At 45.6% G+C, this 13445-nt stretch overlaps 1 protein-coding gene across 3 annotated transcripts in view; it reads left to right on the top strand.

Annotated features, from left to right (window-relative positions):
* Positions 1 to 12553, top strand: part of LOC135522021 (amyloid beta precursor like protein 1-like) — an 82544-nt gene extending 69991 nt beyond the window's left edge. For 2 of the 3 annotated variants that reach the window (XM_064947890.1, XM_064947892.1), the window contains exons 5-17: positions 3173 to 3363; positions 3443 to 3792; positions 4590 to 4717; positions 5241 to 5315; positions 5446 to 5604; positions 6033 to 6161; positions 6393 to 6492; positions 6838 to 7005; positions 7151 to 7174; positions 7281 to 7345; positions 7729 to 7794; positions 7949 to 8092; positions 9052 to 12553. In XM_064947890.1, coding sequence (XP_064803962.1) covers positions 3173 to 3363; positions 3443 to 3792; positions 4590 to 4717; positions 5241 to 5315; positions 5446 to 5604; positions 6033 to 6161; positions 6393 to 6492; positions 6838 to 7005; positions 7151 to 7174; positions 7281 to 7345; positions 7729 to 7794; positions 7949 to 8092; positions 9052 to 9153 — 1701 coding nt within the window. In that variant the 3' untranslated portion in view covers positions 9154 to 12553. The remainder of the gene's footprint in view (positions 1 to 3172; positions 3364 to 3442; positions 3793 to 4589; positions 4718 to 5240; positions 5316 to 5445; positions 5605 to 6032; positions 6162 to 6392; positions 6493 to 6837; positions 7006 to 7150; positions 7175 to 7280; positions 7346 to 7728; positions 7795 to 7948; positions 8093 to 9051) is intronic. The other variant, XM_064947891.1, reaches the window with a different exon arrangement.
* Positions 12554 to 13445: the final 892 nt, after the last annotated feature.

Below are 13445 nucleotides of genomic sequence, written 5' to 3'. Positions count from 1 at the left end.
GGAGGTGGTTTATTATGGGCCGGGGAGGTGGTTTATTATGGGGAGGTGAGGTGGTTTATTATGGGCCGGGGAGGTGAGGTGGTTTATTATGGGCCGGGGAGGTGGTTTATTATGGGGAGGGGAGGTGGTTTATTATGGGCCGGGGAGGTGGTTTATTATGGGCCGGGGAGGTGGTTTATTATGGGCCGGGGAGGTGGTTTATTATGGGCCGGGGAGGTGAGGTGGTTTATTATGGGCCGGGGAGGTGGTTTATTATGGGCCGGGAGGTGGTTTATTATGGGCCGGGGAGGTGGTTTATTATGGGCCGGGAGGTGGTTTATTATGGGCCGGGAGGTGAGGTGGTTTATTATGGGCCGGGGAGGTGAGGTGGTTTATTATGGGGAGGTGAGGTGGTTTATTATGGGCCGGGGAGGTGGTTTATTATGGGGAGGGGAGGTGGTTTATTATGGGCCGGGGAGGTGGTTTATTATGGGGAGGTGAGGTGGTTTATTATGGGGAGGTGAGGTGGTTTATTATGGGCCGGGAGGTGAGGTGGTTTATTATGGGCCGGGGAGGTGGTTTATTATGGGCCGGGAGGTGGTTTATTATGGGCCGGGAGGGGAGGTGAGGTGGTTTATTATGGGCCGGGAGGGAGGTGGTTTATTATGGGCCGGGAGGTGGTTTATTATGGGCCGGGAGGTGGTTTATTATGGGCCGGGGAGGTGGTTTATTATGGGCGGGAGGTGGTTTATTATGGGGAGGTGAGGTGGTTTATTATGGGCCGGGGAGGTGGTTTATTATGGGCCGGGGAGGGAGGTGGTTTATTATGGGCCGGGAGGTGGTTTATTATGGGCCGGGAGGTGGTTTATTATGGGCCGGGGGGGAGGTGGTTTATTATGGGGAGGGAGGTGGTTTATTATGGGCCGGGAGGTGAGGTGGTTTATTATGGGCCGGGAGGTGGTTTATTATGGGCCGGGAGGTGGTTTATTATGGGCCGGGAGGTGGTTTATTATGGGCCGGGGAGGGAGGTGGTTTATTATGGGCCGGGGGGAGGTGAGGTGGTTTATTATGGGCCGGGGGGAGGTGGTTTATTATGGGCCGGGAGGTGGTTTATTATGGGCCGGGAGGTGGTTTATTATGGGCCGGGGAGGTGGTTTATTATGGGCCGGGGAGGTGGTTTATTATGGGCCGGGAGGTGGTTTATTATGGGCCGGGGGGAGGTGGTTTATTATGGGCCGGGAGGTGGGGGAGGTGGTTTATTATGGGCCGGGGAGGTGGTTTATTATGGGCCGGGGAGGTGGTTTATTATGGGCCGGGGAGGTGGTTTATTATGGGGGGAGGTGGTTTATTATGGGCCGGGGAGGTGGTTTATTATGGGCCGGGGAGGTGAGGTGGTTTATTATGGGCCGGGGAGGGGAGGTGAGGTGGTTTATTATGGGCCGGGGAGGTGGTTTATTATGGGGAGGGGAGGTGGTTTATTATGGGCCGGGGAGGTGGTTTATTATGGGCCGGGGAGGTGGTTTATTATGCGCAGGGGAGGTGAGGTGGTTTATTATGGGCCGGGAGGTGGTTTATTATGGGGAGGGAGGTGGTTTATTATGGGCCGGGAGGTGGGAGGTGGGGGGAGGGAGGTGGTTTATTATGGGCGGGGGGAGGTGGTTTATTATGGGCGGGGAGGGGATGGGGGGAGGTGGTTTATTATGGGCCGGGGAGGTGGTTTATTATGGGGAGGTGAGGTGGTTTATTATGGGCCGGGGAGGTGGTTTATTATGGGCCGGGGAGGTGGTTTATTATGCGCCGTGGAGGTGAGGTGGTTTATTATGGGCCGGGGAGGTGGTTTATTATGGGCCGGGGAGGTGGTTTATTATGGGCCGGGGAGGTGGTTTATTATAGGCCGGGGAGGTGAGGTGGTTTATTATAGGCCGGGGAGGTGAGGTGGTTTATTATAGGCCGGGGAGGTGGTTTATTATAGGCCGGGTAGGTGAGGTGGTTTATTATGGGCCGGGGAGGTGGTTTATTATAGGCCGGGGAGGTGGTTTATTATAGGCCGGGGAGGTGGTTTATTATAGGCCGGGGAGGTGGTTTATTATAGGCCGGGGAGGTGGTTTATTATAGGCCGGGGAGGTGGTTTATTATAGGCCGGGGAGGTGGTTTATTATAGGCCGGGAGGTGGTTTATTATGGGCCGGGAGGTGGTTTATTATAGGCCGGTGAGGTGGTGGTTTATTATGGGCCGGGGAGGTGGTTTATTATAGGCCGGGGAGGTGGTTTATTATAGGCCGGGGAGGTGGTTTATTATAGGCCGGGGAGGTGGTTTATTATGGGCCGGGGAGGTGAGGTGGTTTATTATGGGCCGGGGAGGTGGTTTATTATGGGCCGGGGAGGTGAGGTGGTTTATTATAGGCCGAAGAGGTAGTTTAATATAGGCCGGGGAGGTAGTTTAATATAGGCCGGGGAGGTGAGGTGGTTTATTATAGGCCGGGGAGGTGGTTTATTATGGGCCGGGGAGGTGGTTTATTATAGGCCGGGGAGGTGGTTTATTATAGGCCGGGGAGGTGGTTTATTATGGGCCGGGGAAAGTAGTTTAATATAGGCCGTGGAGTTAGTTTAATATAGGCCAGGGAGGTAGTTTAATATAGGCCGGGGAGGTAGTTTAATATAGGCCGGGGAGGTGGTTTAATATAGGCCGGGGAGGTGAGGTGGTTTAATATAGGCCGGGGAGGTGAGGTGGTTTAATATAGGCCGGGTAGGTGAGGTGGTTTAATATAGGCCGGGTAGGTGAGATGGTTTAATATAGGCCGGGGAGGTGAGGTGGTTTAATATAGGCCGGGGAGGTGAGGTGGTTTAATATAGGCCGGGGAGGTGAGGTGGTTTAATATAGGCCGGGGAGGTGAGGCGGTTTATTATAGGCCGAGGAGGTGAGGCGGTTTATTATAGGCCGGGGAGGTGAGGCGGTTTATTATAGGCCAAGGAGGTGATGTAGGTTGTAGTTTTTATAACTCTCCTTCATCATGCTGAGGAAGAGGTTACTCTCTGTCGTGTTCCATTCCTCCTGCTAGTTAGTTCCCTTTGATCACAGTCACATTTCTTCTCTTTTTCTATATACCCCTGATGTCTCTCTAGTTCACCTTGGTCTTTTCCAACTTGATTCATGTTTTAACATATTTTTCTCATCCTCTCTCTTTCTGTTTCAGGCCTGCACAGCAGACAGTCTGGAGCTGCATAGTTATGGGATGCTGTTGCCGTGCAGCGACCGTTTCCGTGGGGTGGAGTATGTGTGCTGCCCGGGGAGGGGCGGGTCCAGTGGCAGGGGGGAGACCGAGGGAGGGGATGTTCTCCCAGCAGGACCCCAGGCCCTTAACCCTCAGGCCAAAGTCAACACAGGGTGAGTCCCATTACCCCTTCTCTCTGTGGTGATGATAATGATGATGATCGTAATGTTTGACCTTGTACCCCATTCCCAGAGTCAAAGTGACAACACCCACCACAAGCCCCTCTCCTGACACCGATGTGGACGCGGCAGACATGGAGGAGGAAGATGATGAGATGGTGGAAGAGGATGAGCAGGTGGAGGATGAAGAGGAGGAGGAGGAGGAGGCAGTAGAAGATGAGGAGGAAGAGGAAGAAGAGGAGGAGGAGGAGCAGCAGCAGGAGGTTGCAGAAGCAGCAGCAGTGAAAGAGGAGTATGAGTACTCCATTGACTCTGGCCCCTACCAGGCTACTGACTACACAGACTCCTTCTACTATGAGAAAGGCCAGGGTCAGGCTGGTCGCAACCCCTCCACATCCCCACCCCAGACCAGGGGAGACAGCCGTGAGTAACCCTCTACCTTCTATCACACAGTTACATCTTTGCCCTGTCCAGAAACAATCTTTAGCCCCTACTTACCACCTCTCAACAAGATCTGAGAGTATTTAATGGGCATAAGCTTTATAGGAAGTGGGGTATTCTGTGTCTAGTCTGGATCTTTCTCTCTAAAGGCCAGTCTCCGTAAGGGAATAGTCTGTAGTTGCTACCCTTAGAGTGGTTAACAGGGCAGTAAAACAATTGGGTAAATGCTGACATCACTCTCCTATCTCCCACTTACTCTTACTTACTGGGGAATGAACTGTAGTGCCTAGTTAGCATCTCCAATACTTTCTCTCTCACACTCTATCTCTCTGTAATAGACTAAGGATGATTACACACACACGCGCATGCATGCAAGGGCACGTACACACACACACACACACACACACACACACACACACACACACACACACACACACACACACACACACACACACCATGCCTATCTGTCTGGCTGGATATAGGAGTTAGATAGGAGTGGCTGGCTGATGTATTTACAGCACTACTTGTCTCCAACTCAATAATGCTGACCACTCACCCTACTATCTGGATCAATGGCTCTCTGGCTCTCTGTCTCTCTGGGTAATGGCAGTGATTAGGATATCTTTCTGTCTCCCTCATCCTTCCCCTGTCTTTCATTCTGCTGCACTGACTGTACCTCCATCTCTCTCTCTTCTCTCCTTCTCTGTTTTCCATCCTTTATTCTCCCTCCTTTCGTTCCCCTTCTCTCCTTATCCCCCACTCCTCCTTCTCCTCTGTAGTACCTACCCCTCACCCCACAGATGGCGTGGATGTTTACTTCGAGATGCCAGGGGACGACAGCGAACACGCCAACTTCCTGCGTGCCAAGATGGACCTGGAGGAGCGGCGAATGAAACGCATCAATGAGGTAAGGTGGGTGGAGAGGCGGGTTTGGACAGGCAACGAACCAATGAGATGAAGCCAGGCCTGCTGTGCGGTTTCCATATCTGTGATCTCCTACAGAACCCACTGTTGACAGACTGGGGCAAATTGCTTTGGGACCTGAAGTGAGGTTTTAATGCAATATTAATATATTGGGAGAATCTCAATTGAATACTCTATGTTCTCTTTCCTCAACTCCTTCTCAAAACCCATTGGAGGAGAAGGTCAGAGGGCGGGACCGCTGGCTTTCTCATCCAATGGGTTTTGAGAAGGTTGTGAGGAGAGAGGACGCGAGGAGTATGCAATTGAGATTGTCCCACTGTTTACTTCTCGTAAACCAAGCCAAGTGGATACCCAAGAACAGACAGACTTTTTTAGTAGCTGCAGTTTGAGGCAGATATGGAGCATTTTAAATATCTGAATGGTCCTCGGTGGATTCCTGTCTGAGGAAATTAGTACTTGGCTCTGAGTGTGTTTGTGAATGACGTTAACGCACGTTGCCTTTTCAGATCATGAAGGAATGGGCTGAGGCTGACAACCAGTCCAAGAACCTGCCCAAGTCTGACCGCCAGGCCCTTAATGAGGTAAGAAGATGGAATAGGAAGAAGAGGGGATGGAAGAAAGGAGAAGAGGATTAAAGAAGGAAGAAAATATGGGAGATGGACACTCATACACCTATTAACACAACATTGATCCCCTCTCCTCTCCCCCCAGCATTTCCAGTCTGTGTTGCAGACTCTGGAGGAGCAGGTGGCAGGGGAGAGACAGAGGCTGGTGGAGACCCATCTGGCCCGCGTGGTGGCCACCCTCAACAACAACCGCAGACTGGCCTTGGAGAGCTACCTGAGCGCTGTGCAGGCCGAGCCCCCTCAGGTCTGCAGACAGCAGGGGCAGCAGGGATATCTACATTTTGTTAGGCAGAGAGCATGACTGTACAGATCTGCACCGCTGCTGGGTTTTTCACGCAACAATTTCCTGTGTGTATCAAGAATGGTCCACCACCCAAAGGACATCCAGACAACGTGACACAACTGTGGGAAGCATTGGAGTCAACATGGGGCAGCATCCCTCTGGAATGCTTTCAACACCTTGTAGAGTCCATGCCCTGACGAATTGAGGCTGTTCTGAGGGCAATGGGAGGGGTGCAACTCAATATTAGGAAGGTGTTCCTAATGTTTGGTATACTCAGTGTATATTTGTTAGGCAGAGAGTATGAGTGGACTGTAGTGTATTGATCATTTCTACCACACCTTCTCCACCCACTACATTCTCTGACTATAATATCACTCTCCTCTCAACAGCCGGAGCGGGTGCTGCAGGCTCTGAAGCGATACATGGCAGCAGAGCAGAAGGACCGCAGACACACTCTGAGACACTACCAGCACATTGAGGCCGTCGACCCCCAGAAGGCTGAGCAGATGAAGTTCCAGGTGTGAAATGAAAATATACCGGAATATACTAGGATGAAAAGATACTGTACCTCTTCCTTAAGCAGTGATGCTGCTTCATGAAAAAACGGAACTCATAAAATAACTCTTAATGGGGCAATCAGCAGTTGAAACAATAAAAAAAAAGTGTACCCCCGCGCCCATTTCGGTAAAAAGCTGAGGGAGCTTTGTCTTGTAATGAACCTAACCAGCATTGATCTCTTGGGGTTGCAGGTCTACACCCACCTCCATGTGATTGAGGAGAGGATGAACCAGAGCTTGGCATTACTCTACAAGGTCCCTGCCTTGGCTGAGGAGCTGCACGATGATATCCGTACGCTACACTCCTCTCTACTCTCCTGTTAGCCATGTAGACCAGGATGTGGGGTTACTGCACCTGTCCTAATATTCATGTTTTCCTTCCTTCATAAGACATTTAGAAAGAGATAAGCTAGCATTTATCATGATGTCTTTTGTAAGACATTGCATGTTCCAAGTTCACATGATCTATTAGTAGGTTATTATTATCTTGACATTTCTCTAGGGAACTCTCATTCAGAAAAAAAAGCATTTGTGTATATAAGGTGTAAATAACGCAGTGTTACCGTAAATACATGATACTTTACTGTATATCAAGCTTTCCTGTTTTTAAAACCTACTTGTTTCTCCCTCCCTGTAGAGGAGCTGGTGAAGGCGGAGCGAGGAGATGTCAGTGAGCTCATGACCACTTCCTTCTCTGAGACACGCACCACCGAGGAGCTGCTTCCTGCCGAGAGTGAGGAGGAGAAGGATGACGAGGAAGAGGAGGAGAGAGCCTTCCAGAACAGGCCCTACCCACCTCGCATCGGTATGGGGACACACACACACACTCATGAATGCACGCATACACACAAAATGTCTCCTCTTCAAATAGTTCAGGAATTAATTAATTTCTTTAAATACAAGCAGTAGGTTAACATTGTATTTATCTCTATTGTTTCTGTCCTGTCAAGACCCACAGCCCAACACTAAGAAAGGTGAGTTAAAGGGAAGGGACATGAAATCTGATATTTGTCTTTCAAAATGTAATTTTCAAAGACAGAAACGTTGAAGTTGATCTGTGTTTTCTGCCTCTGCACTCAGCCTCGACAGACGAGTATGACTATGCCACATCTGAGAGAAGCCCCACATATGAATATGAGGAGAAAGTAAGATTTTTTTTACAAATTATTACAAACATACACATCACTTTACGGATATGGTATCCTACTTGCACTTGTGTTTACAACACAGCCAAGAGTTACGCTGACACATTATGTCAATCATCTCATCTCTCCTTCTCTCCCTCCATCCCAACCCACTTTGTATCTCACCTCCTCAAGTTTATATGGAAAAATAGCTTGTGTCGCACTGCAGCCTCCACGTGATCAACTGCTACATTTTTACTCACTTACTATAACATCCTCCCACAGCAGGAAGTCAACTCCCATAGAGATATAGTTAATGTGTTCTATTTAATTCTGTGGTACTTCCTCTGTAATGACCTATTAAATTACCCCCTCTCTCTCTCACTTTTGCTCTCACTCTCCAGATTAACACCTCTCTAGAGCTCAAGCAGGTGGTCTTCAAGTCTCCTGAGATCCAGACCGATGAACTGGTGAGTCTGCTACCTAGATAAGTGTCTGAATGGGCTGGGCGGACCCGTCCCCTCTTGTGGTATTGTAAGTCATTCCCATGATGATATCAACCTCTAATTTCTCCATCTTCCCCTCTTTGTGCCTTCTCTTCACCTTTTCTGTTTCTGTCCTTAGCAACCAGACGCCCTGGAGACGTTCAACCGCGGGGCCATGGTGGGGTTGCTGGTGGTTGCCGTGGCCATCGCCATGGTGATGGTGATCAGTCTGTTGCTGGTGCGCAGGAAGCCGTATGGCACCATCAGCCACGGCATCGTGGAGGTAAGAGGCAGGGAATCAGAAAGAACAAACACCTGTTCACTTTGATGCTTCCAAAACTTGTAATCTGGAACAACTTGTTCCGATTGGTGTTTTTAAATCACTGATGAAGGATTTTGAGTCTGATTCCTTGACCTGTCAATGTTTTTAATTTGCTGTTTTATGATTTTGTTATACTCTTGTGAATTCTATGGTTTTTACGAGACTACTTGTAGTTTTTCATGTTGTCTGTCTGTAATTGTGTAATGACTTGGTGCTGCCTATCTTGGCCAGGACACTCTTGAAAAAGAGATTTCAAATTTCAATGATCCCTCCCTGGTTCAATCAAGTAAATCGCAGTCCAGTAGACCTCTTTATTATCATCCCTTCCAGTTCCATTACTCACACAAATTGTTGATTAGTTGATTGTTTGTACAGCTTCTAGCTGTATGCAAAATAAAACTAAACACAATCAATAAATCAAATGTATTTTATGAAGCCATTTTTACTTCAGCAGTTTTCACAATGCTTTACAGATGCCTAGCCTAAAACCCCAGAGAGAAAGCAATGCAGATGTAGAAGCACAGAGGCTAGGAAAAACTCCCTAAAAAGCAGGAACCTAGGAAGAAACCTAGAAAGGAATCAGGCACTGAGAGGTGGTCAGCCCTCTTCTGGCTGTTCCGGGTGGAGATGCATGTGGCCATTAAGGCCAGATAATTTTTGAAGAAGTTCAAACGTTCAAAAATGACAAGCAGGGTCAAATCATAATCATGGTGGCTATAGAGGGCGCAGCAGAGCAATACCTCAGGAGTAAATGTCAGTTGGCTTTTCATGGGCAGGTATTCCCTGCAGCGGAAGGTAGGAGAGGCTCTTTATGCTTATAGCACATTAGTGTCCCCTCCTTCCTGCTGATAGCACTTCCTTATACCGTAGCATTTACTTGTACTGTATCAGTATAACCTTTGACCCGCCATGTCTCACAGCAGGTTGACCCCATGCTGACCCCAGAGGAGCGCCAACTAAACAAGATGCAGAACCACGGCTACGAAAACCCCACCTACAAATTCTTTGAGCAAATGAACTGAGACGATGGGTGTGGCCTCCCGGTCATGCCCAATCACACGAGGCGCTCCCGTTCCTTGTTCCCCTCCTAGAGGTGGTCCCAGTCACACCGCCTATGATGTATTAAGATGTATCATTACGACCAACACTTTAATGTAACTTGACAAGCAAATAGGGGGTATATGCCCCAAACCTCTGACCAACCATGTCCCCACATCAGTTTTGGAATGTAAACCAGTAACAGAGATGTATTACCAGCTGATCCATCCTCTTACTCTTCTGGTCTAGAATAAAGGGGTGGACATTAATGCCACAGTGTAACAATCATCTCCTTTGGAGAGATTCACTCCTGTCTGCTTGGATAGGAATACCATTGGAATGGCTAGAGTTGACCCCCTTATTCTTAATAAAATTGGATTGATATTTGGCAGAAACTGACTCAATGTTGAACAGTGCATTTTGCTTTGTGGGGAAGACATCTGTTTATTCTTTGTGGGATTGTGTTACAGCTCTAATTCATTATATTCCAGTTCAGATAAATGGTGTAAAATGTGAACAAACAATATAGTCTGATTATAGTATAACTGATTTAAATCTCCATACAAACTGGTTCTCTATCTAAAGCTACAATGACTCTGACATGTTGACCACCAAGCCAATCCCACCTCCATGAGTCAATGTAGGACATCTTCTTTCAAAGCCAAGCACCGTTGTAAAGGTTAAGCAGAGATGAGGAGGTTGGGAATGTGAGATATTGAAGCTTGATTAACTTAGTTGTTACTTAGTTATTACTTACACCCACATATATTATCAATCCATAGTAATATGGGTTGGTGATCTTTTGATATTAAGCCCAATCTCATCTCCTTCAGTCTGTGGCATCTGACACAACTGGCACCCAGAGCCTGTTCTATGCGATGTGAACTATATAATTGAACTAATGTACCAAATGTTCTGTTAAGTGAATGACTGCTACCTAAAAAATAACAAAGTAACAAAGTAATGAGAGGTCCATTGTTTTAATGAAAGCATGCAGATTTGGTGTATGATGCTACCGTCTTTGTGTTGTTCCTGTTCTTTGCTTTTGATAAGATGGAAATGTGACAGATTAAAATGGACAGTGTAAATATCTTTAGAAAAAAAACATCTTCAAAATAGACATTTCTAGAATGATTTTGCATCGGTGTAATGGAATAAATAAAAAAAGAATACCTTGTGCTGTTCAGAGAGAGAACATTTTCCTAACATGGCTGATTGAAAACGGACTGTTGTAAAAAACCAGCACAAGACGATACAGTTAACTTCTGACTGAATGTATTTTAGGTAGATGTTGAGACTCCATTTCTTCTTCGGGAGGGCATCACTCCCCTAGTAGAACCCCAAGGACTAACCGGTAATCAGTAGACAAGCTACATATCCAATACCTTCCTCATTATCTCACTGTAGTTTAACACTGGATGTCTCTTTTCACTATTTGCAGGTCTGAATGAGAACAGTGGGATGTCATTCAATATTGTGGTGCAATGGACTTTAGCATTAGGGAACATAGTGATGTTGGCAACATGGTGATATTGTGGAACAGTTGCACCTAAGGAGGTATGCCGAGGACTGGACTATTGCTCAGATTGGGTGGGACCACAATATTTGCTCTAGCACACTTTAGTGAGTTATTCTCAGTTTATTGCTTCAAATTCAAGTTGAATCTTTATTAGGGACATAGCCGGTTTCAGGCAGGATGAACATACAATACAGAACATATAGACGCTGTATAAACACCAGTTGAATGTTAGTCTACTAGGGAGATGTGTTGCGTCTCACTGAAGTATCTGTCACCGTTATTATGATCAATATCATTCACTGTATATAGATAAGAAGGGATTGTCCACTTTCAATGGCTGATTGTTGCTTCTTGGATGGGTTTTATGTTGAATTTATTTTCCACTACATGATTTTGGCACCAGAGAGAGTTCTCTGTGTTGGATGGTCACATACACAGTAGGAGGTTTCTTCGTAATCTACAGTGTCAACTCCAACTACTGTTGCCTACTGTACTACAGAGGATCATAACCAAAACCAATCATCCTTCACTACTCTCAGAATTCTGAAAATAGCACTTTGTAAAACACCACCAGTCCTGACACATCCTTAGATGTTTGTTGTTTATTTATAACTCATGAGTAGGTTGTTCTGCTGTGTACTCCATGAAACCACTGGTGACACGAGGGAGTAAATTATTGATCACATCAGAGGAGAGGTGTGGCTGACTCACCCTCATCACCTCAAACCGTTCTGTTTCTTTATTCAAACACTGCTTTGAATATGGGAAGAGGAGTTCAAATACTTGAACTAAATTTGAATTTTCCATGTATTGCTTTTGGATTGTAGGAATCACAGGTTGTGGTTACTGCATCAAGATCATTAGAGAGCTGAGATAGTCTTTGTATAATTTGTACAGCTCCGTTTAGTGAATGAAAACGTGGAATGTTCACAGTTGAAGTCAGTTGAACCTTGTATCGATACTACTGAAACCATAGAAGAGAACAAACTTGCCTGTGTTTCCCCAAAGATTCAAGGTTTTCCTACCAGCATTTAGCAGATGTAGAATGGTGTATACTGTAGTGACTGAACACACATTTGTATGTCCTCTCTTGATTAAGATTCTTCTATGTTGGCCTTCCTCCCCTCCCCACCAGAGAAAATATAAACAATTATATGGAGAGTTTAATTGCTGCATTATTGCCTTTTACAATGCTGTGTTTTGGATGTAATTATGTATTTTTTATTTGAGTAATTATCAATTGGAATGAGGGTCATGTTTTCTCACTGTATGAAAAATGTAGTAGCTTGTTTAAGGCACCGTAAAGAGGTTAAATGTCTAACCTGCAGTTCAGATACAGTAGACCTACACTGTCTAAGTGCATTGTTGGGCCAGTAACCTAAAAGTTGCTGGATCGAATCCCAGAGCTGACAAGGTTCAAATCTGTCGTTCTGCCCCTGAAAAATGCAGTTAACCCACTGTTCCCTGGTTGGCCGTCATTGTAAATAAGAATTTGTTCTTAACTGACTTGCCTAGTTAAATAAATGTTCAACTTAAAAATTTAAAAAAAAGTCTAACTAAATTGTCCATGGTGTGGCGCCAAGCACAACTGAACAAAATCTTGCTCTGTCAGACAGATACTGACTGTATATAATGTGAACTCCCACCGTTTTGACTATACTCTGATTGGAATGAGGGAGCTGATCTTCAAATCCATTCAGAACCTGACCAAAGACATACTCTGCTCTAGAAGAGGTCAGACAACTGACTAATTTGGCCAATTGTCCTGAGCTATGTAGAATGTAATTAATGTGCAAGAAATCTGAGCAATGGAGATCTGATTAAGCTAATTAAAACTGTAATAAAATTACAAATGACCTACGAAACACTGTTTCTTGAATCACTGTTCTTCCCCTCTGACTACAGGATGGGATAGTTGTCTTGATTTTATAATACCAGCCAGAATGGAGTCACCAAGAGAGAGGCATGTGTTCTGTCACAGCTATGACCAGAGAGATAGTCTATGGTTCTAATAACACATTAATAAACACACCACCCACAGGAAAGTGGAGTGTTGTGAAGTATGGCTTTTATTGTGGCGGGGTATAGCCTATTTCATTATCTAGATTGGTGAAGGTATCTATCTATACTGTGTGTAACACTATAAAGTTTGCTGCCATATTTGAGGTTTGATGTCTTGATTGAAACCCACTTTCATATTTGTACAAAACAAAACCAGCGTTGATAGTTAAGGAAATAAAACCTCAAGTGTTGTGAAAATGTGTTTATGCAGGGAGTTGAACGTAACCTCACATCAACCAAACACCTATTTAGTTTCAATAGAACATGTAGCACAATGACATCACATCCTGTTCTTTCACCTCAATTTCCATTCCAGTTTTAAAACGTCACAGACTGAATCTATCTGCAATGTCAGGAAGTCAACATGGTTATGGTTTTATGGTTTATTCTAGGCCAAATGACAACCCTCGGCAGCAATATTGTCTTAAACACCATAGACCATGGTTTTGTCAAGTTAAATTCACCTGTTTCAATTGAAACTCATCTTAGTGGAATTTTTTTATTTTTAAGTGTCAGCAGGCTCAGCACGTTATTTGGTTGTAACGTTATTAGGCTTTAATTATGACTTTTATATGACATTTGATACATTATTATTTATCTAGGACAGTGGTCACAAACCAGTCGGTAGCGATCTACTGGTCGATCGCAGAGGAATTCCTATTAGATCATCAAGCATTTTTGTTAAAAAAACAACAA

The sequence above is a fragment of the Oncorhynchus masou genome, chromosome 30, assembly GCF_036934945.1.
Source record: "Oncorhynchus masou masou isolate Uvic2021 chromosome 30, UVic_Omas_1.1, whole genome shotgun sequence".
NCBI classification, from domain to species: domain Eukaryota; kingdom Metazoa; phylum Chordata; class Actinopteri; order Salmoniformes; family Salmonidae; genus Oncorhynchus; species Oncorhynchus masou.
This window is presented reverse-complemented; position numbering and strand designations above follow the sequence as displayed.